Genomic DNA, 24,742 nt, shown 5'->3' with positions numbered 1-24,742 from the left:
CTAAAACTATAACCTGAAAATCTGCACATAGCTCCTGCCCAGTCCCAAAGGGCTGTATGGCTCATGAGAGACCTAAATTCAGAGGCGGGCAGTGGCAAATTACGTTACTGGCAGTTTGGCAATTCAGGCCAATTACCCTAAAACAGATTTCTACTTATAAGCACATTCATTCTTTTTCACATTACATCCTTCACAGGCATACTATATGCGGTCCAAAATGCAAGCAAGGCGTATGTCCTTCCCCTCAACGGCGTGTGTCATGTGACCATATGCAGATTGCAAAAAGCAGCAAAACTCAGCCATCTAACAGTTACCAAGTCGGGGGCAAAAGGTCCCGTCCCCAGCAAACTGAGACATGTCAGAAGGTGGAATGTAGGGGAAAATTCCCACCTAGGCTTTTCCGGTTGACTTGAGGAAGAGAGCTTTTCGCTGCAGGCACGGGAAGAACCATGAACACCAGGCAGTTCCCTACCTACTCAAAGGCGAAATGTAGCCTAGGGAGACAGGTGCCAGTTGGGAAAATATTTGATCAAAGCAGATGAAGGAAAGGCTAAGGATATCCATGACAAGTAAATCCAATAGCAACCTCTGATTCCAGGATTCTTGTCATGGTTTTAGCTCTGGGTCCCTTCAGTTCTCTCAGGGACTTACTGTTGTCTGCTAATTCTCTTCAAACGGTGCTATCCTAAAATCAGCATTTGAGACGTCCTAAACTCTGAAATCGCTTATAAATGCTCCGACCGAGCTGTTGGTTATCTAAACTTTCTTGTCTGAATTCTTTAGGATAACGTGAAAGGGAAGTGAGGAGAGCAAGCCCAGTCAGTCGAACAGTGTCTTTGTTCTCAGAGCGGTAATTTCCAGACTCCAGAACAGAAATCATGAGACACAGCGATCATCTTTATATCGGGTAATGGCCAACCTGTCTGCACACAGATATTGCTTTGTAACATTTGTCTCCTTATCAGCTGCTCCACTGGAAGGTTTTAATTCTCTCCCCAAAGATGTGAACTCCCAAAGAGAAAAAACCAGTTATTCTTAAGGGAAGGAGTGGGAGTTGCTTGCCAGGATGCAGTCAAAGTTGGTGCCCTATAGTTGTTGTGATGGTTCTCTCTTCAAAGAGTTGAGCTCTTCAGCGAAATGAAGCACAGTTCTAGTCTAAACGGCACCATACGGAAGACCAAGATCCATTAGACATGTGGCAAAAGTGCGCTGCAAAAACTTTAGGGAAGTAGCCATCTTTCATACCTAGGCAAGACCCAGTACAGAGACGCATGCACACACATACACTTCTCCTGAAATTTGGCTTTGGAAAGAAATAAAATAAGCTAATCTTTAGTCAGCTGCATATCTACCCCAGTTTTTTAATCTAAAGCCATGAAAACGTTTTCACTGCTAGTGCATATATTTTTATTGGTTTTCACAATTGCATTTATACCTCATTTAAAAGGTCTTGCTAGAAGAAACGTGGAACTGTTGTTAGATTCATAAATTAAAGCTAAAACACTAAAGTATGTATTTAGCTTACTGCTATACATTATTGGGCATCTCCTTGTAACATGCTTATTGCACCTCGGATCTAATTCCCCCACCAGTTTCTACCTATCGCACTCCAGGTCCCCGTTACGCAGTCACGCAACCTCTTACAGAGAAGTTTGGATAGCAGTTTTCAGGACAAGCTTATATTTGTATGTGTGTAAACTTAGATCTTTAGCTAAGGTCTAGGAGGATGAAGACAAAAATTCTTGACCCAAACCCTCACTAGCTTGGGTGGAACATGCTCTCCTTTACTACTTTCCTTTGCCGGCAGAATTCAGAAACCTAGAGAGGGACTGCCTTCTCCACACCTCCTCCTCTGTGGTACAGGAGCATCAGCAATAACTTGCATTGGCTCTTGACTCCACTGTATTAATCTTGGAACTCTGTGAGGCATCATTTTCTAAATAAAATAAAATAAATCCAAACAGAATAACTTTAAATTTGCAGGACAAACCCTTTTCTGGAAAATGAGACGCCAAAACACCGCTTAGAAGGGCATTCCGATGTTCAAGTTGACTGGCTTTTCATATATTCCCATAGGGAGAGAGCATATAGGGTATCTACTCATTCATAGTTCTGTACATGGAAATAATAACAAAAACATTTAAAGTTCTGGTTTAAACAAGTAGTTTACACAATAGGCTTTACCTTATATTAAGGAAAATATCAGGTTTCATGCTGACAGAATTAAGCACACCACATTCCTGATTACAGGAAGAAATTCTCTTAAGAATCAACTTTCTCTGCATAAACCTACTGCTACACAAGAGCTGCATATGTATTTCCACTGATATCTGTGTTTCAGTAAATATAATTTGGAACGCTAAACCGACCGTGTTGCTAGGTTTTTCTTTTCAGTTTTTCTTTCCCATTCATAGTGATAATGGTTTCAGCTTAGCGTTACAAGCAGGTACCGTGCATAGGACTAAGCGCTAAGGTGAGTCAGGCGCAGCAGCTGTCCTCAGCGCCTCAGCTCATGACGCTGCTCCGACGGGCAGAACGCCAGTGGGTGAACACTGCAGGAGCAGGGAGCCATGCAGGACAACCGCCCCATCACTGAAGGATCTGGGTGTGCAGCAGCAAGGTTAGTTCATGTTACATTAGCGACTGAATGAGATAAGGAACAGAGCCTGTGTAAATAATGAGCTACTCGGGAGCATTTCTTAGCTCTGAGTAAAACTAGTGGGTGCCTGAAACATGGTCAGTCCGAACAAGGCAAGAAGGGGTACGTTAGTACATCCTGTACCAGGAGAGGAAAGCGGGGTGTTGAAGACAATTTTAATAGCTTGAACTTCACGACGAATCATTCACTTCTGTGTCTAGGTCAGCCAGTTTCCAAAACTGGAACTCAAGTGGTACCCCAGGAAGGGTTCAACATCCAAACGCACTCGATCAGAGCTGGTCAGAGTTTCAAGTCTTCCATTTGTGTGAAATTCCAAATTTTAAAATTTCCTTTCAGTGCTAATTGGGAAAAAAAAAAATATTCAGAATTTTTAAACACTCTGAACTGTTTTGGGGCTTTTTTGGTGTGGGTTTTCTTTGGGTTGGTTTTCTTTTTTTTAAAGTGGGAATACTGTAGCTTTTATTTTCTATGTTATCACTTGACTTTCTAATAACATATGATTCATGAAGTGAAAAGTGCGTTACTAAAGCCAAGTGCTCAAACAGTTTTTGTTTGTTTTTAAATATGAAACGTTGCACCCTGCTGGTATAACATTTTGGGAAAAGCATGGCTTTGGGAAGATAGTCGTCAACTCTACAATCGCATTATTTTGTAAAACAATACTTCGCAAAAGTTTCTTTATTCCCTAACACGTTTTCTGTTCTGAAAGCCCCTAGTTTATCACTTAAGGTTTATGTAAGTCACATTTTTTACAACAGTTTAGATAAAATGTTAAAGTAAATGCAGCATTGCCCAGGATGCCGTGCATTCTGGCCTTCCACTCCACATGATTTTTCACTGCTACACGCTGAGAGAGATGAGAAAAATCCTGACTAATACAGGACAGTTTATCCATAAAAGCGAGTCTGCAAAATAAGGACTCAACATTTTCTAGACTGTGAATATGTAACGTTCTCCTCTAGGATCTGTATGAAACCACAAAACTGCTACTAGAGGCGTTCGTTAGTTTCAGTACAGTTTTCTATCAGAGTATAGTAATTTTCAGTATATTTTTCCAATAACCAAAACCATTCTCTCTTATTATCCTAACTTTCTTAACTGTAGCCATCATTAGGTTTTCATCTAAAGCCATACAGAGGCAATATTTGAATATGCACGAGTTCTGTTCAAACTGAGGTTATATTTACATACATTGCAATACAGCAGTTAGTTATTTAACTCTGCTCACGTTTCCAGAGGTGGTGAGCGACAGACAGCAAGGCAACTCTTCCGCACTCGGGCTTTTCTTTTTCCCAGTTAGCCTTGTTTCAGTGTTCTTGCATGTGCCTGCAGCACAAGAGGATTTCTGGTGAGGCGCCTTCTCCCCTCTGTGACTCAGCATGCAGAATGTGGTATGTCTCATTTCAAAAAACGTGGTATTGCCCAATAGGACATGATTGCTGCTGCCAAAAATAACTCTAAAAAAATAGGGTAAAACTGCACTGCTGTGGATTAAGGTCAGAAACAGAATCTTAGTACCTTTATAGTGATCTTCTCCCCATCTACTTCCGCTGCCCCTGAACTACTTCCTTTACGGTAGTTAAGATATATTATGTCCCTAATGACTCTCCTGTCTAAAAATAAGTGCTCTTGACACACACGAGATGTCAGGCTAGCACAGCAGGATGCTGAAGCGTCTCTAGATGTGTAGCAGTGCTTCTCTTACATTGGGTTGCAGCAATTTAGGAATTCACGCTTGATAAATGCAATAAGGGCAGCTTCTTTCTATCTTTTGCAAACGGTGCCAGGACTGATATATTCCTGACTCTTATCTGGGTCTCCAGCTTATTCTTTTATGCTGCTCTCTGAAATCACAAAAATCTAATGTTTCATTAGGCAAACATGCACTGTAGTTGTATAGGCTTTTTCACTGACATCTATCGATGAACTATGTAATTGGCAGCAGCTGGCTCAACTTTTTGCTTAGATCTACATTTTCTTAAAAGACACTTATACACAAACATACTCTGTTTGCTCTGATAGGGTTTCTCAAGCAGAGGGATAGTGCCTGAACTCTGGGAAGTTTCTTACCTATAGCTGAAATAACTCTGCTTCAACTTTTATTTCTATCTTGTTTTCCAGACATAACAGTACAGCAACAGGCTTCTCTGCAATACACTTAAGTAATGCCATTACTTGAGTCAAAGATCCACGTCCTTGCTCTTTTTTTCAAGGTGAGTGACAATCGTAAATGGAAGCTAAATGAAACGTACTATTTTTAACAGCACCATATTACTTTATCCTTGATATGGGCTAGATTAAGCTGATTAAAGCCCTGCCAGAGCACAGCCCAGAGAAATAATCTGTCCTTGTTACCTACCATAGGAGAGGGGAAAAATCACTTTATCATTACAGTAGTAATACTTAGTCTCCTGAAATATTGCTATTTACAAACTGAGAGGGAGTAGTATTGCAGGTATTGTTGCTCCCTCTTTTCTTGCATTCTCTTCACTGTACTAATTTTGTAGATTCCTGTGTTAGCAAGGAGAAATTTTATTTTAGAAGTTTGAGTACTGTACTTTTACAGAAACCTCCCCAAAGTTAGGAAAATGCACGGACTTTCAGAGGGTGCTTAGCTGAAAATCTTTTAAGAAAATTCTTTTTCAATCTGCAATAGAAACAGCATTCTTTTAAAATGCATTTATCAGTACTATAGCATATACACATTACGCAGTTATTGGGCTTTTCTGACAGGTACCTAAGCAACCAGTCCTCTGAGAAAAAGGATTGTCAGAGAACTACACTTGAGAAACCACATAGCAGAGGAAGCACTAAGGGCCATAAAAACAGCCTCCAGAACTCCCCCCAAAACATTCATTTTCTACCGATTGTTTCTACTGGGAGGATAACCATGTTTGGAAGAGGAAACTACACTGCCATATGTCTCAACGGCACTCACAGCTTCTTGACTGCTGTGGGTTGTGATTCATTTGTTGGCTAGGATGTTTGCTTTTGTCTGCTTGCTCTAGAAGACTTTAAGTGTTACCCAAGTCTTGTTTGAATAGAATTGTATGTCATCATGTTTATCCAGTATGTGAATGACACTGCCTCTAGGTCTTCTTTTTTTAAAAGCATTCTGTGATTTCAGAGAATAAAATTGGTCTCTCTTGTCCTATCAGCAAAGCCGTTCTGTCAGGAAAACTTAACTTCTACTTCTCATGAGAATACTTTTCTTCAGGATTCATATCCTTTTATGCCCCAGGAAACTGCAGAGAACCATTCCACGAGGGAGGAGAAGGGCCAGAGGTTTGCTTTCCTTTTGAAGGAAGTTAGGACCTACCTTATCCAACATGTACCAGTATTCGGTATCCACTATTAAAGCAAATACAAGGTAAGCTTGCAAGGAAAAAGTAATCGCCTTTTCTTTAGGAGTTTATGGACTTATTAATTATTGTAAACTACTTATTGAGCCCTCCAGCTTGTCTCGTCTTGGCAAACTTTGTCCTGAACATTTTAGAACTAACTTACCCACCACCTTTGCCACATTCCCAGCTGCTTCAAAGTCCCATGCAGACCGAAACAAAAGCAAGCCCTGCTCTGAGAGCGTTACAAAGCCATTTTCTCTGAAATAACACAGTAAGTGCAGGTTTAGGTAGGATCAGAGCCACAGATGGAAAGGGGCCTGTATTTATGCTATGTGTGGATGACAGAACCCTATGTAAATTGCCCTTCTTTTCCTGTCTATTACAGAAATGAACAGTACATTGAATTACAGTATCACTTTTATATCTGCACAATATTAGAGTCCAAAAGCTGAACTGTTTCTAAACTAATCTCTATTTAAACAAATCTGGAAAGTAGTGGCTAAGTTTTTTTACAGGCTTAGTGTAACGGGAAAATTAAGGAATTCATGGAAGTGTTGGCTAAATGAGTACGAAGAAAAACCACTAATAGTTCTTCAGTTTCACTCAGAGAGTCCTTAGCAGCTTTTTTATTGCATAGCTTTGGAACAACAAAAGAAAGTAATTTTATAGATTTTCCTCTGGTTAAACACTTAAAGGATCTTGTAATCTTCACAAAGATTTTGTTTGCCAGGTTTTCATGCAGTGCTGTAACAATTCTTAGTAATAATGCTTGAATAGAACTTTTAAAAGCTATTTTAACAATGGTTTTGCTTACTTACAGATCCTGTCTTTTAAAAATAATTAAATTTGTGTCTTTTCTTACATTTCAATACATTTGGTTTAACAACTGGTTTATTCACTAGAATAAAGATAGGGACATCAGAAGGGGATGCTAAATCTGAAGTCAATATTGCCGTTGGAAAACAATCCGTGTAGATAAAAATTACAATTGTAGACTGCTTCACTTCTCCCACCTGCTCTTTCTCATAAGAGAACATAAATAGAACATAAAAAACTATTTTGGTGGAAAAGACAAAATTTATCCTTTACCAAAAATGAAAAAAAACCTGAAAACTTTTTGGGAAAAAAAGCCCCAAACACCAAGCCTTGTACTCCAAATCAAAGCCTCAAGAACTTCTCAACCACTGCTACATGAAAAACATGATTTTCCAGACTTTTGAAAATGCATTCTCCTAATGCTATCATGTCCCTGAAGAAAGTAAAGGTCAACATAGGGAAGATGGCAGCAAGGTGTATTGGGTTCACATGGCAAGGTTTTGGTAGTGGGGGGGCTACAGGGGTGGCTTCTGTGAGGAGCTGCTAGAAGCTGCCCCCGTGTCCGATAGAGCCAGTGCCAGCGGCTCCAAGACATGGCTGAGCCCATCAGCAACAGCGGTAGCACCTCTGGGATAACGTATTTAAGAAGTGAAAAAAAAACAGCCAGAGAGAGGAGTGAGACTATGTGAGAGGAACAGCCCTGCGGGCACCAAGGTCAGTGAAGGAGAAGGGGGAGGAGGTGCTCCAGGAGCAGATTCCCCTGCAGTTAAGAGTGGAGCAGATATCCACCTGCAGCCTGAGGAGGGCCCCACAATGGAGCAGGCTCCTGGCAGGACCTGTGGCCCCACGGAAAGCGGAAACCACGCAGGAGCAGGTTTTCTGGCAGAGCTTGTGACCCCCAACGGGGGACCCACACTGGAGCAGTCTGTTCCTGAGGGACTGCAGCCCGTGGGAAGGGCCCACATTGGAGAAGTTCGTGGAGGACTGCCTCCCATGGGAGGGACCCCACGCTGGAGCAGGGGAAGAGTGTGAGGAGTCCTCCCCCTGAGGAGGGAGGAGCGGCAGAGACAGCATGTGATGAATTGACCTCAACCCCCATTTCCTGGCCCCCTGCAATGCTCGGGGGGAGGAGGTAGAGAAATAGGGGGTGAAGCTGAGCCCAGGAAGAAGAGAAGGGTGGGGAGAAGTATCTTGACCCATGAGCCTTTCATTATATTTTCTCTCCACTGTCCAGTTAAGGAGGGGGAGTGATAAGAAGGCTTTGATGGACACCTGACATCCAGCCAAGGTCAACCCACCACACAAGGATAATGAACCACTTGCTCAGCTCAAGTCAACTCAAAAAACCCCTCCATCTTTCACAGGTGGTGCTTGGTCCCTCAGCAAACAGCATATTAAGGCTGTTCAAGCTTTTGGAATTGGTTGCAGGTCAATTGCGTCTTCCTGCACCTTACCCAGAAACAATTTCATTCCAGCTCTGCTCACCATTTTAGGGCAATGCTGAAGTCTAGGGTGACTCTGATCTTGGGACTGAGCCAGAAGTGACCACGCACACCTGGGGCCTGCACGCAGGTGTGCTCACTGTGCAAACTCACAGTGCATAAATCAAAAAGGCCGTTGCAGCTCCTTTCAGCTGTGGGTGCTTGCAGACACTCTGTCCAAATTATTGGTAGAATCTGTCAGTTAAATTCTCTATTTTAGAAAAAAAACCTCCAGAATAATTTCCCAATTCCTAAAATACTAAAGCACGATAAATTATTGTAAGACTTAAATATTTAAGGCCCTGTATTATTTGACCCTGCATGACCATGTGAATGTTACTACATGAAACTTATCACCCAAATATTCAACACTAACATTTGTTCTGCCAAGGCAGACAATTTGGTAATAAAGAGTACACTCCCTTCCAACCAAAAGAAACAACGAAAGAACACATTCTGCTCCAATGATTAGTCTTCTTGTTTGAGAAAACTTCATTTTAGTGAATGAAAAACATAAGAGAACACGTTGTGTACCAATAGCAAGTATTAGGATTTCTTACTCCTGAGCTCCCCTCTAACGATGGGGGGAGCATGATTTCAGGGGGAGGAGAAAATAAGATCTCTGCCTGCACGCACAAGTATGCAACAGATGTGTTTCATGGAGCTTGGCTTACTTTATTCTATTTTTTCTTTCCTGATTATACTACAAAAATATTAATAAAGAACTTCAGTGCTATCAATAAAAGCTTGTAAGTTAATTATTCTCTAGGCAATTTAATGAGGAAGTCCTTCTGGCAGCTTCACAACCGCAACACCTGAAAACCCAGCATTTTCCCTTTGCCAGCAATAAAAGTGTTTCTATGCCTATTGCTTTGCTTGAAAATCTACTTGGAAATTCCTACGTCTCATTGAACCACTGAATAAATTGCCAAGTTGGCAGGCATTCTTAATGAACCAGGGAAAAACCTTTCTCTGATCACTTTATGAAAGATGTACACTTGGAAGTGACCCTAGAAAATCCACTCAACCACGATGTCATTACTATCAATACTGTATGTTTCACAAATCCTGCATTCCGTGAACTACTTTCATTTTTTTTTCTTGTGTTGCTTTATCCTGGGTAATTACTGTGTCCTCTTAAAGCAAAAGTAGTTTATTTCAAAACACTTATTTAAAAAACAGTGCTGCATCCTCACTTCTTCTGTAAACAACGATCAATTAAAAACCTTGGCAGAAGTCAACAATGAGAAATTACCACAAGTACCTGGGCCTTATGAAATTCTGAGAACCTGCTATGGTCCCAATTCAATAAACCTTTTAAACATTTCCAAGTCCAATGATAATTCACATTTCTCAGACATACAATTAAATCTTACTGAATTTGAGCCCACGCCTAAAACACCATCCCAGTGCATATAAGCACAGCCGTGTGCAAGGAATTCTCCACTGCAAAATATTAAGGAAACTATAAAGAATGTCTGCCCCGTATTGAATATAATCAGCGAGGTTTAATGGATAAGTCAGTGACTGAATTAAAGGTCAAATATTCAAAACTGGTATAAAAAGCATGTTTACTGAACAATTTATGAAAAGGAAACTGTATCATGTGAGGCCATTAAACAAATTACTTACTGATACTGACAAGAACTCAGTGAAATGTTTGTCAAACATTTTGCTTGTCCACAAAGTCTTCAGTGAAAAATATGCCAAACAGGTCACATTACACAAGCAACCATTTTAAAAAGTCAATGTCAAAATAGCAATTATATTCCTAACTGCTTTTTCCCCCCATCCGTTTTCCAGAAGATGTAGAGGACAAACATCATGTGGATCACTTTTCAGTCTCATTCTCAGGTTCACTGTCTCCACTATCACTGTCTCTTCCAGGGTGTTCTGGCATTGTTTGATGTTCATCCACTTCGGCCACTTTCAATTCTCTCTCCTTTACCGTTTCTTCCCCTACCTTATTTTCTTCTTTTTCTGCATCTTCCTGCATGCCTTGCACTTCACATTCCACTTCAGTCTCTTGAGTTTGAGCAGTTTCCGGTTCTTCAACCATGGCAGGTGGGGGCAGTAAACGCTAGATGATTAAAAAAAGAAAGGATTTTCAGTTTTTACAACAAATGCATTTATTTGGGCATCTATTCCTATTTTAGCTTGAACTGGTCAACGTTACATCTGGGATTTTGCATCAGATAACAAGTTAACAATGAAGACTTAAAATTTAGAAGCCCTAAACATTTGTAGGCACGTAACTCCACTATAAAAAAAAAATTAAGAATCATCTTGTCTCATACAATGGTCGTCTCAGACACATTTTTTTTCCTGAAAAGAGGGTGTTGAAAATTCAGTATTTCCAATTTTAGGATGTAAACCACATTTCGTTATCCCAAACCGCCAGACAAGTAATAGGACTTTGATAAATCCCTACTTGGAGCAACCAGCACATTCCTACTGTAATCTCATCTACTTCCATATCAAACTCCTACATATGTTTAACTTGCTTTTTGAGGCCTTTAACAGGCCTGTATTTAAGACCTCATTCCAGTAATTTCCCCTTGAAACATCTTATAAATGGCTACGTGAATGTTATCTGTACTTATACACGTTACATCCACAGCTGTAAGTGTAGAACAACACAAGTTCCAGTAACAGTTAAAGCAATGCTTAGATATTTTTCACATAATACTTCTGTAAAGCTACTTCAGTATATTCAGAGAGTTTTGCTCGCAACCAAAATGGTAGTTTGCAAAACATTATAAGCAGCAATGGTAGCCATATTACAGACTTCAGAAAAAAAATACCAACACCACAGTGAGCTGAAGAGGAATGCTATACAACTCCAGGCCGTACAGAAATAATCGTACTTCTTGCAGCCTGATATTACTTAATGACACGACGTATATTTCCTTGGAACACTATGAAGCATTTCAATGAAATGATAAGCCTCCCATGGATGACTGTTTAGTTTGTTTTGCTTAAAGGCACTTGGCTTCACATGACAAATTAAGTGTTTAATTTCAGTGAAGTCTTATCTTCAATTAGATGACACTAATAATACAAATTTCTGACAAGCGTAGACAAATCTATGAAGCAATTATGACTACCAGCAAAGATATGAAAAGCATTTTTTATAGACTTTGAAATTATCATACTGGTCCCTATAATCCATCTCTTAACAGAAGAAAGCGTATTGCAAAACCAGAGATCCTTTAATTACAGAAGGATATTCTTGATGCATGAGACAAACTCAGATTTCTGTGATTTAGTTAGATGCATGTTGTGCTTCATGACCACTACTGTTAAGACTAGGGTAAAGGGAAAAGAAAGGAAAAATATAATTTAGTGCTAAATAGGGTAAAGGAAATTTAATTCCTGCTTTTTTTTTTTTTTTCGTAGTTCGCTTTTTGGCTTGCGCTGCAAGGAGAATGTTATTCATTGTCACAGTAGGAAAACAGCCGCTTTGTAACTAATTTTAGCTAGCAATGCATAAGATTAGGATGCTACAAAGACTAACTGGTATTAGCAGAAGGATTGGGTCCATATTTGATTAAGGTGTCAAGCAAAAAATTTGGTAAAATTTAGATGCTACCATCTTCTTTTCAGGACATGTATACACTTCTCTGTTTTGACAGGGCTATTTATTTGCCTCTGAATGTGACCAACTGCACAGTCCAGCGAGTCTTTATCGCATAGGACCTGCACGGTTGAAAGATCTCCAACTATATTAGACAAACTGGCTCCAAAACAAGTCTCATTATGTGCTTACAGGACTGGGTTTCTAACATAACAGTGTGAGCTTTCACTACCTGTAACTGATTTTTTTTTTAAAGAAGAGTAGATTTTAGTAGTGTCACTCCTCTTTCTCTACCCCCTTTTCTTTACAACAGACAGATAATTACAGCACTTCCCCAAAATAGTGAAGAAAAATCCTGTCCACCTGGCATAGGCTTTTTCTGGGTAACAAAATGCTCCTGGCTGAACCTATGCCTCCCAGAAGAAAAAAAAAAAAAGTCATCCAAGATTCACTGGATATGAACTGTAGAGGAAAATATATTTTCTATCTGGAAGTCTAACTTTCAGTTAAAGGAGAAGTTTTGGGTTCTGATCTCTACTGATTACACTGTTCCATATTACAGGAAACAGAGGGAGAAACGAAGGGGCGAGGGAGAAACGAAGGGGCGAGGGAGAAACGAAGGGGCGAGGGAGAAACGAAGGGGCGAGGGAGAAACGAAGGGGCGAGGGAGAAACGAAGGGGCGAGGGAGAAACGAAGGGGCGAGGGAGAAACGAAGGGGCGAGGGAGAGAAACATCCTTGCATTAAAAAACAGATCCTAGACCTCACAGACTAAGCTGTTCAAGGATACAGAGCTCATGCTCACACTCTCTTCCCACAGCCAGCTAATACAGAATGAGTAGTGTTCTTTTGTATTAATTTCTTCCACTTTTGGAAATCCTTCAGAAGAGCAAAAACCAACAAGGGAACTTCAGAGTACCATGAAAGAACAAATTATAAGTAATATAATCATGATACACCCAAGTGTATCAAGTGAACGCTGATGCAGTTGAGGGATAGCATTTAAGACCTCTCCCTTTCTGTTTACTATCAATAACCTCCAGGCATCTACAGATGCAAATATGCTGAGTAAAGGCAGCTTTCTGCTCAGTATACTATCTAAACTACCTTAAAGCTCTGCTCACATAAATAAGACACGGTGTTTCTGTTGAGTTCTGAATTCTGCTTCAGGGATTAAACACTAGCAAAATTAGGTACACAAGTGAGAAAGCATCCGCAACCGCTTCCAGCCCCGTGCTATTTTGCTTGATGCTGAACTAGTGCTGAAAAAAAATTGCTCCAGGATAAAAACACTATAGCTGCTAACCAGCCTGGATAATGCAGCGAGCTAACATGGATAAAATGGTTCCGAGACACGATCTGATCTTTCTGTACACTGCAGGCTTGTCATGAAAACCTCTAATACAAAACATTATTGCACCATGCAGTGGTGCTATAATACCACTAGCTAAACTTACCTAAAACATACCACACAAGTTTACTTCAAGTGAACACTAGACAGGCTAGTTCTTTAATATTAATGAGGAATTCCTGGGCCCAGACAGAGCCATGTCTAGCACTCAGCATCAATTACTGCTGGTTGTAGGGCCTTAAATTGGGGCTTAAATTACTAAAATCTTGCAGTAGAAAGAACTGTAAAGACCTCAACATTCTCTCTCAGTCAAAAAACGCTCTTTAATATTAAACGTAACAGGAAGAGTCTCAAACCTCAACAGCATCTCATGCCACTTACTAAAAACAATTTTGTTTTAAATGCACACCTTCCAGAAGTTAGAAGGTCCTTACCTGTTGATAGTGGCGTGTACTCTGTATCATGTGCATATACATATTGTACACAAAGTTAGCCATTTGAGGCATGTTCTTAATAACATGTATTTGGTGAGATGGCCTTTCTCCATTCTAAGGAAAGGGAAAAAAAAAAGTAGACATTCAGTAAGCAAAGCAAACCAATCATTATTCAAAGGTTATTTAACTATATTAGAAAATATAAAACCCAAGAAATTAAATAATGCCTTTTAAAGAAACAAAGCTAAATTCTTTGGAAAGATAAGAATTGTAGCTCTTACACTTTGGAGAACTGGATTAGTCATGATATTGCAGCCCAAAGAAATTTCAAAAGGAAAGGCTGGGTTCTGATGCTTTCCACTGAAGGGCTCCCCCCCAAACTTGTCAACAGCACTTAAGACCAGGGAAAGATCCGTAACTGAATTTTGAGTAGGTGTAGGCACCCCTTCTCAAAACTCCAGGAAGCAAAGCAGATATGCTCCTCCATTTCTTCATTTAGCATCCTACTCTGTCTCCTGTACTTTGATGCCTGAAACAAGCCCTTCCCTAAATATCTAGTCCAGTACTACAAGTTACATTTTCACACTTGTGAACCTAGCTCAGCAACAAAACTCTTTTGTGATACTGGACCCAAATTCAAAACAAAAACCAAACAACAAACATTAATGGGTTATCCTGAATTACTCAGTCAAATGTAATTTTACCTCTTTCAATTGAAGTGATTAGCTTTGGGTGGCTTTTTTTTTTTTTTTTAGAAAAAAAAACATTATTCTGTTTCATAACAAGACCAAGAATACGTAACACTAAAAACGTAGCTATTTATCATAAATGAAAAATACTGAATCACTTACACAGGCAGAATTAGGAAAAGGTAGGCACAAGAGTTACACTGATAACTAAGTTTTGTGGAAAATCAATTAAAAACAGCTAGTGTGTATCATAAAATAAACTCCAGGGACATAATTATCCAAGAGGCACTGGTTTAGCAGAGAAGACAGTCCCGCCTCTTACAGCTCACTCAAAAAAAGCGGGCAAATACACACACCCATGACAGAGAGCAAAATTCAGAGCAACTACTCTTACCTGTCTTGCTGTTGGAAAACATTCTGTGGGAATGATATGGAGGTGAAGTGGTCGAGCTGTGAGTTGGCTAAAAGCTGGAGTTAGCTCAAAACAGTTCTGAAACAGCGATACCCTTGCAAATATATAAAGCCCAAGCCTGGCTCTTGACATGGCAACGACTAATCGTCGGACATCCCTTCAGAAAACAAACAAAAATTAATCATGTTCTTCTCACTGATGACAGTTGCAATAAAAATAGCTAGGAGTATACACAAGTCTTAAAGGAAATATAACTGCTAAATACTACTTTGTCTTTAGTTTTTTTCCCTACATAATGTTTCAGTAACTATCAAATCCTAGAACCATTCTATAAAAAGAGGTACCAATAATGATATTAAAAAATCACCCTTTACTATTTTCCTAGACATCAGAGGTAAAGATTTACATTGAGACCAAATTACAATAGCATTTCTGTAGCCCTGAATGAGTAAACATGAGTTTGATAACTCATCTAACTACTCCTGAATAGCCTAGACTTCCCCCACGCCAAAACCAAAGCGCTGCAAACATTCTAGACTACACATCATAACGCAGTGCATTTACTTATTTACTTTACATATGCAGCGATCAAACACTTCTGATAAAAAAACATAAATAGCTCACTTACAGGAAAGAATCTATAAGAAAATTTAAGCCCGCATTTGTTCAACAAGTATTACATTCCTATCATTCTACTAGGGTGAAACCAAGTTCAGCCTATCTGCAGTAGTATAAACTAATTATAGTATAAGAGCCATTACTAAAAGATAAAGTGGTTGTGAAGAGTATACCAGGCAGTTATTAAAGTATGTCCGAACTTCGTTCAATACATAGCATTAAACTTCCTTTCTACTACATACTCAAGTAACTGAATGCTTCTGTATAATGTACTATAAACATCTTTCCAATACAGAAAAAGAGTAGCTTAACGACGCTACAAGAGTATCTTCTTACATACCTAAGGTGGCCTACAGCTTTGGTACGCACTAGTGAAAGGAGAATATAATCATTTTGCTGACCTTGAAATCTGTCCACAGTTGTTACCTAAAGAATCAAAAACCAAGAAAAAACCTCCATAGGTTAATCTTTGCAGTTTCAATTAAAACATGACACCAAAATTTTAGCATCAACTTCGGATTGAGACTGCAATAAATGTGAAGAGAAAAGAAAATGCCTTAACTCTGTTTTAGCTGACCTCTAATCAAAAGTCATCAGCTTGTTCTTCCTGGGAGATGTTGGGAGGAGGATTTGTCTGACTGTGTACTGATCCTTTTACGTTTTTATTCAATTCAGACAGCTAACAGTGGGGTGCTAATACCAAAAGATTGTGGGAAGCCATCAGTTTTCTAATACAGAGTTTTAACCTGCAGAATTAGACCAGACTTTTATAACTATGTTTTTAACATGTTTCATCAGATTTGTCATCATATATTCTATCAAATCGTTTCCAGTCTGGGTGGATATTCCTAAAGGTGTGGGTTTGGGTTGGTGTTTGGGTTTTTTTGTTTGTTTGGTTTTTTTTTTTTTTTGGTTGTGGACTTTTTTTTTGTTAGGACAAAAATAAGTGACAAATAAAAGTTATTCTCTCCCACGCAGTCGGTAGCCTTTCCAAGTTTACTGACTTCAGTTTGTATGTCAAATTGACAGGCAGAAACAAAGGCACTACTCTACGAAATTAAATAGAATGCGGGTTAATAAATGTGTAGTTAACCAGGGAATACTTGCGCAGAAAGCTGTGAATCTATTAATCTGTTCTATAATATGACAATTTAAAAACAATGACTGATCTGTTTTTAAAGTCACCTTGTTTGGCCGTCCAATCAGTGGATTATTTCCACACCGCTGATTAATGACATCACGGATCAGGTGTTTCTGTCCATTGTATGTTGTCAGGATACTTATCCTGTCTGCAGGATAACCAAGCATGCACATATACATGAAGAGTGCTACAACATACTCTGCTTCACCAAGATTCTTAAGTTTAAAAGAGGAGAGAGAAAAAAAAAAAACAACACACAAACGAAGAAAAAAAGGGAGTTAGTCAACTTGAATAGCATCTGTGACATTATCACATATTTAGACAAAAATCTCAGTGCTGAGAAATGTCTACAGAGCTGATCTTCATTTGCTCACTTAAAAGCCATTTTGAAAGAACAAAAGCACCACAAGTAGGTTTAATAACTTCATTCAGATTCCTCTTCAGAGAACTACTGAAAATCTCTATATTCCTGTTAGTCATTGATTGACACTTTGCATATCTACTCAGAAGCTCCCAGTTTTATTTGAATTCAAGATTAAATATTTATTAGTCCATTTAAATTATACTCATGAGCTCTTAAATATCTATACATTTGTATATAAATGCATTTATATACTTACAGCTGTTTGCCCAACAGAACTGCCACCTTAACTGTATTGGTTGAGTTCTGTAATAGTACAATGTTTCATTTTACCTTCTTAAAGTTACGTGTCAAAAATCCCACCTGTTATGTAGAACTGTGGAATTATTATTTGTTAAAAATTACTACAAGCTGATAGTCTACAGATGCCTGTATTTAAATACAAGGGTTTAAAAAACACTTAGCACCGATTCAACAAGGTTTCAAATAAACACGCAAAAAAGTTGCAATGACTAGCTCTCCAGTAAACTGAAAGTATGAACTAGTTGAAGTAGAATAACTAAACTCCTTTCAACTATTAATTAGGAGAGAGACATATGGATTATCAAATCCAGTTATTTCTACTGAGGCCATAGCTATTTAATTTCAAATGATCAGCTGTTTATTTTGTACTTTGTAAGGTTTTTTTCTGTGCCATTACTAATAATAAATGTCTGTCCCAAAGCATCACTCTTCTGGGTGTAGGAAGTTCTGTCCTATTTCCAGACTGAAGCTATTCACAGCCTGTTTAAATCCCCTTCCCACCGATAAAAATGATCTTTCAGGCTAAAAAGTTATTCTCAATCGCTGACATTTATTCCTGCTCTATTTATACTAGGAATCTTATCCCCACTTGGTGTATGTTTGACTAGGCTAGACATACCAGCCTCCTTTATTTCTTCTTCTTCAGTGGGCTATGCATTACTTGGAAAACGCAGTTGCTACACATACCAAACACCTGTGGGCGTAAAGCTATTCTACAAATCTTAATCCCCTTTAAGTCTGGAAATGCCCAACTTCACAAAGAGAGAAATAATACATGGCAGGAGTTTGTTCTCTCATGAAAACCCATGCCACGCCACCAACATAGTCTGCTAATATCTGCCCATCCTCAAGATCATAACACAAAAATAACTGTAGGACATATTATAAGAGTTTGCTCATGAAAGCACTGTTGTAATGATAAAGGCGTTCTGTGTCCTTGCCTGAGTGTTCTCAGTTGTCTTTGGCCCAGGAGCGGACTAAAGCAGTGCTCAGGTTCTCAGTTACCAGAATCCTGTTTTCAAGGCACTAATTTCAGCCGTTCCACAGGACAACTTTTTACTACTTGTACATTACAGTGTTACAGCTTAGAAAACAAAATCATAAGAAACTCTCCCCTCCAAACAACCCTGTCCTCAAATGAGAAATAAGAAATAGTGGATTATGGCTCACCATGGCTTTGTTCATTAACAGCACACTAGTTTGTATTAAAAAAAAAAAAAAAGGTGAGAGAAACCCAAGCATAAACTATGAATCCCCCTCACACCTTTTTAAAAAATAGATTAACATAACTCTCAGTGATCTTCACAGGGAAAAACTGAGCACGACTATTTTAATCTTAAAGTATATTGTTTGCTTTCTGTGATATTAAACAAAATATAAGGTGTTAATTCCCTGTTTGAACTAAACTCATTAACTTGCACACAGCTCCAGCCTCTGACTTTGCCAAAACCCAAACTGGTAATTTAGGCACCAGAGTTTGTTTTCATCACTGTTTTTGAAACAAAACAAAAAAACAAAGAGGACTGAAAATAGAAGCATCTCATTACAAGCGTAAAAGGTTTTCCTCTATTTAAGAGAAACAGATGGAGGCTGTTGCTGGCTTAATTTGAAAATTTAGTTGAGAAATTCCAAGGCTAAGGGTTTTTCTTTTGGCAATTTATTTCAGCCTCTCCACCTCTTATGTATATTTCTTGCAGTACTGTTTCATTCTTTTATGAATGGGCTTTTTAGCATCCTTAAATATAGATCAAATCAAAACAGTGACTCTTCGAACTCAAATACGTGCCACAGAGCAGACTTTGATCCTTCACGTATTGGGAAAATGCTACTGTTCATTTCACTACCATGGCATTGCAGCTGAATTACAACGGACTTTAATTTGCCATAGGCCAAAACAGTATTTTATAATGAATTATGCACCAAATCTCACCCCTCTCATAAATGAGAAATGAGAAAACATAGATATCAAACCAAGACATTCACTTTGAGCAAAAAGCACAACATAATACGTTATCATTTTCAACATTCAAAACTGATTAAAAGGAGAAATCATGCATACGCATGACAATTATCTGAGTATGTAAATGAAACATCAGTTTACTGTATTTTGATAGTCTATCTTGCAGATTTAATAAGCCATATCCAGATTAAATGAAGTATATATGTAATACTTCTCTTACCTGATAGAAATAAGGATTGGGTTCCGATTCTCCCACGCCATTGAAGTCTTCTACATTTATAAGCTGGAAGTCATACAAAAACCCAGCATTGGCTGTTCTGAACTCCGGCAGAAGCTGCACGTGAGGCAGGTTACCCAGATTCTTGTAACGCCAGTTGTAGAGGTTACATAAACTGTCCAAAACCACACAGAGACAAATGCCAAATAGTTAATGTGTGTTCTTGAACTAATTCAAAATAGTTCAGATACACACAAGCGCTTACTTTGAAGACGACTGCTGCTGTAGGTTTTCAATGAAAAAAAATAATATTGCTGGAGAGCCTGTACATATATAAATTAACATACTTGTACAAGCTATCCAGCAATTATTTTTAAAGTTTTAATTCTGTTTCGTTCTCTCTCATAGAAAACTTCAGATTTCACTTCTCTTTAGAAAGCTCAATGCAGCACACTCACCTTTAAGCCTTGAGGAGCTCTACACTGGAGGGTACAAATTTTACAAAGAAATCTAGTAGGAATTTTTCATGGGGAACAAAACTTAAGGAATACTAATGCTTCTTTACAACAAGGAAGGAGTAAGGGGGAAGGATTTTCTGCATTATCCACTGTAAAGCCTCTAACTGCAAAAAGAGGTTTATTTTCTTGTTTTGTGTGTATTGACATGTATTAACACAAGATACGAAGGGAAGCAACCAAAATCTACACAATTCTAATTCATATCTGGTATTTATAGGGACAGTAATATAACCAAAATGCCTCAGTCAGAAATTCACAACAATATCCAGACCAGATAAAGTAGCAGATAGGTAGCTTCCCCATGAACTATGATCAGAAAAAACAAAGTGTAAGAAGGTATGGAAAAAGATCCTTGATCAAGAAATTGCTTGCAAAGTGAAGGAACTCTTCTGCTCTCTTATCTCTGAGAAGTTCCCAGAGACGTTGCTAAATAGTAGAGGGAAAAATATATCTGAGTACAAAGATAAATGAAGTTTAATTTGCATCTTTTAACTCTTACTTTCAGTATGATTTTTTCATATAACTAGAAAATAATATTCTAACACCCCCAACATTTCTTACATAAAAGACTCGAAGTTCTCCTTCACCTCGTTCATTCCAGTTTATGCTTAAAAATTTAGGATTTAAAACTAAACTTGAAGTAGCAGGATCTTATATGGAGTAATTTTCTCCTCTTGGCTTTTATTTTTCCTTATTAATATGACACAACAAACATGCACTTTACACAATAAATAGATTTGACATTTGACGAAATGACAAACACATGGATAAACATTATCTTACTACAAAGAAGCAGTCTCTCTTTTAATATAAGAAAGGCATTATGCTCTTGTGTACACAGCCTGTTTGTCTCCAGTCAAAGCTGAAGCTCTGCTGAAATACAACAAGAAAAGTACCCTTTTGCAGACCATGAAGGAAATATGAGATATTCAAGACTAAATAAAGAACACCTTTATTTACCTTGAATATATTAAATATATTAGTTTAGAAAAGGAAGCTTCTGCAAAAAATTTTCAGCTGTAAAAAAACCCACCCAAACACTTAAGACTATTAAAATTCCTTCAAATAGCATTTTCATTGAAGCACTCATACAGTAGCAGAATATTACTATATAAAAGAAAAGAAAGTAAAACTGATTACATTTCAGCAAAGTAAAATCTGACTTCCTAGTCTAAACTGAAACAAATGGAACCAAAGAACTAAAGAACTAAACTACAGTTCTGCAAACTCCTGCCCTAACAATAGGGAAGAAGTTTGCAATACTATGTGTGCTTTTCCAATTTTAACCTGGTAGTTTCTTACACGATAGACATGCCATTTTCTCTGGCTCACCTCGCTCTTGCTCTTCCTTGTGCATCCAAATCAACAGTTGGCACTCCAACACGAACAAACCGTGTAAAGAGGGACTGCTCCATGTTGGAGTATTTTTGAAAAGCCATGTTCTTAATGACTGGTGGCAACTGATGATGGTCACCAATCATAATCCACCGCTTCAAACGACTGAATCCATCCTGGGGGTTCTAGAATTAAACAATTACACAATTGTAACTATTATACAATCGAGGCACTCAATTAACAACACATTAATAGTCAAATTGGCTTAGTCTAACCCCTGTATTTCAACATTTGTACTTAAGCTACACTGAACTGTACCTATTAAAATCAGTAGAGAAACATCAGGATAAATAATATATTACACTGTTTAAAGTCCAGAAGGAAAATATTATCAGAGAACAAAAGGAAGAACCTATTACAGACATTACAGTAGTAAAAACCCGTGATTTCTGCACAGTACTCTTACCCTAGAACAGTCTTTTAAACATTATTTTTTGGATTCTGAGATAGTGGATAGGTAGTCTGAAGCATCTGAAACAATTTCAGTGCTCATGTGTCTGTGGCACAAACTGAGGCTGCTTTTCAAGTGTCTCTGTGATTCATGTGCTTCACCTGTTTACCTCTGGAATTCCCACATGGCCTCTTCTGTGACCAGGATGTGCCTTTAATTAATCCTCACCCTGGCTCTTGGACTGAATGGCTCTTCAGTATGCTTGGTGTATCTCTTTCCAGTTCCTCATCCTCCTCTGTGTACCTACGTTACATACTGACAGGGCTCATGAAGGAATGTTGTAACATAGGGACAAAAAATTAACAGATGTGTGGGTAACATTATGCAGGAATCAATCCTGAAGATTTCCACCTGTCAGTTTTACAATTCAGACCCTAATTTCTTACACACTCCTGTGATATTTCCCTTTCCTTGTAGGAGCACTGTTCAAGACACAGCCTAAAGTTCTTTTTCTTGCTACTTGAAGTGAAAGAGAGCTGAAACTCTCTCTGATCAGAGAGCAAGGAAGGAAAACTGAACTCCGGACTGTCCAGCTCATCAAGCTTGAGGATGCCTTGGTAAGAAAGTAAGAGGATGGAAGTGATTTTCAATGGCATGGAAAAACATTTCACTTTTTTTTTTTTCTCTCTCTCGTCCAAAAAGGTTACTGATTTGGAGAAGACCAAGACTATATAATCACTCTGCTTTCATCAGCAATTTCAATCTTGGACAAAGTGTCTTCCAAAGAACTGTGTTAAAAAATTTCTTCCTCTGAATTACAAGTGCAAGAAATCAAGTACTACTACTCTGTAAGCCTAGTTTTTTAGGTTTTGTTAAAAGAAAATCCTCAATTTTCAAAGACTATTTGGATGGCTTTTGTAAGAACGGTCATGCAATATCTCCCAGAATATGGCTCTATGGTGAAAACGTCTGCTTTAATTACACAAAATTCTTCAGCTACTGCATTGCTCTTCCATATACTTCCCCTCACCAGCCTGATATATCTGGTTATTCAATGCTCATTCAAACACTTGAAAAACACTACAAAATGCTTATTTTGGTAAATATAATAATTTCATTACCAATGAAAACCATGGTAAAAACCATGCAGGATTTATTCATTACCCAGCTCTATGGCACAATATAGTAGCATTAAATTCAAGACTGCCAAAATGCAAAAGCAACAGCCTAAAGCATTACACATGTCTTTATGCACAGATTTCTCAATACCTAATTGCAGAAGCCACCTAAATGACAACTTAGGCCTCCATACCTTTCTGACAGTTAGGGGAATCTAACTAAGCAGCAAGAAGAAACCTTGTATTTCAGGTATAACTAAACTGAATGCTGTTCTAGAGACTACAGCGAGGATTTATTAAGCCTGCAGGACAGAAAGGAACCAAGTCTACTTCATTGTAGTATAACTGCTGAACTAGTAAGTGAATGGGAAAGAGAGCTTGACTGTCACTGTTTTATGATTCGGTGAGAAGCCTCACCCAGCAGAGGTTTGCTCCCTAAACACCGCAAACAAGATGGGCAAATACGTGGTCCTGTTCAGAGTACAGAGAGTATTTGGGGTTTAGAGGGTGAATTAGTTGCCTCCTTACTCAGAATTATCGAAACTCGGTAGTCTCGAACACACTGAGAAGGTGTTAGAGAACTACAGGAATATCCCTAACACTTAAAAACCTAGAGTTAAACAGCAACTGAGAACGGGTCTTGGGCTTTAACAGCAACATGGTTAACTTTGACATGTCATTCTTTTGCACACTAAGCCCATACTGAGTTACTTTCCTGCAATTATATCCTACTTTCCATTGTTAAAGAGCAAAGTGAAAAATTATGAGCTGCAATTACAAATATATCAAACACTTCATTGAGTTTCTACCACATGTTTTTCAACTGAGATTAGTTTTCTTTTAGAATGAATATCCAGCTTGGATGTAGTTTTCTAGTAGACTTAAAATTACTGCTTTTAAATGAAAGTATCTGCTGTACGGAAAACTGCTGAAAGGAAACTTAATTCTAGAATATGAGCAAATGCAGAGTGTATATTTTTCAGAAAGCCACTAAGTAAGAACCAAATGAACTGAAGACAGTCTTGTACTGACCCCCACAGCTAAAGAGTTCGCACAGAGTTCCTGATGGAGCTCATACTTCACTTCCAGAGACAAAATTTTATCTCATGATAATCTGAGATTACAGAGATAACAGAGCTACAGATTAGCAAGAAGCACATTTTGCTTAGTTATGAAATCCTCCAGCTCTTAAGAGAGGAAAGTGATGTGTATCAAGCTCAAGGTTGCTAAAAGCAACCACAGATAACCTTCACTGGAGGCACAAAAAATTTCAAGACAGTCCGAGCGGATGTGTTGAGTTTAGAATGATCATAGTAAACGATTTTAGGGAAAGATACTCAGCTTTAAAAGTAGCAGTGCTGGCCCTCTGTCACAACAATCGATTACGTTACAGAGCCATTGTGATCTGGCTTCCTAAAGACTGTGCTATAAATATCCCCGGTGTCACATAAGCTTCAGTTTCCTTTTTTCCTTCCCTACACCAGCAGTACCTTTACAGCTGCAAGGCTTCAATTCAACTGTATCACATCTGCATCCCTTCATCTACCAATTGTTGGTTTGTCAAACAGGGTACCAGCTGCAGTTTATTCCATGCTAAGCATTTGCAATTAGCTAGGCAAAAGGTGTGTGATTATTGGTCAAAAGCAGAAGGAGAACCAGTAACCATTTCTTTTCTTTCTGTGGAGTGGGAACACCGATTAGAATGTCTCCCCTCTACTTGGCTCCAGTTTTCCTGAAACTTGTAGGTGCTTGATCTCTCTCCATCTCTGTTAAACTTGACTGAAACAGACCAAACACCACAAGCAGACAGGATGACACAGAGCAATTACGTGAGCCTTATGTTCTTGGGAAACAAACCCGTTATAAGTAGTATTTAAAGTTAATAATTTTTAAACTTGGCAATAATCACTATTAAATGGGAAAGAATAAAAGTAAAGCCGGGACCTAGTTTACATAAA

At 38.5% G+C, this 24,742-nt stretch overlaps 1 protein-coding gene across 1 annotated transcript in view; it reads right to left on the bottom strand.

Annotated features, from left to right (window-relative positions):
* Positions 1–9,854: 9,854 nt before the first annotated feature.
* AQR (aquarius intron-binding spliceosomal factor) overlaps positions 9,855–24,742 on the bottom strand; it is a 58,294-nt gene continuing 43,406 nt past the window's right edge. Inside the window, exons 29-35 of the mRNA XM_075103248.1 lie at positions 21,213–21,400; positions 19,366–19,537; positions 16,566–16,736; positions 15,721–15,806; positions 14,745–14,919; positions 13,662–13,775; positions 9,855–10,380 (exon numbers count right to left, since the gene is read on the bottom strand). Of these exons, the coding sequence (XP_074959349.1) occupies positions 10,132–10,380; positions 13,662–13,775; positions 14,745–14,919; positions 15,721–15,806; positions 16,566–16,736; positions 19,366–19,537; positions 21,213–21,400 (1,155 nt within the window). The 3' untranslated portion in view covers positions 9,855–10,131. The remainder of the gene's footprint in view (positions 10,381–13,661; positions 13,776–14,744; positions 14,920–15,720; positions 15,807–16,565; positions 16,737–19,365; positions 19,538–21,212; positions 21,401–24,742) is intronic.

The sequence above is a fragment of the Phalacrocorax aristotelis genome, chromosome 9 (genome assembly GCF_949628215.1).
Source record: "Phalacrocorax aristotelis chromosome 9, bGulAri2.1, whole genome shotgun sequence".
NCBI lineage: Eukaryota > Metazoa > Chordata > Aves > Suliformes > Phalacrocoracidae > Phalacrocorax > Phalacrocorax aristotelis.
Note: the sequence above shows the minus strand (reverse complement) of the source record. Positions and strands in the feature narration are given on the sequence as shown.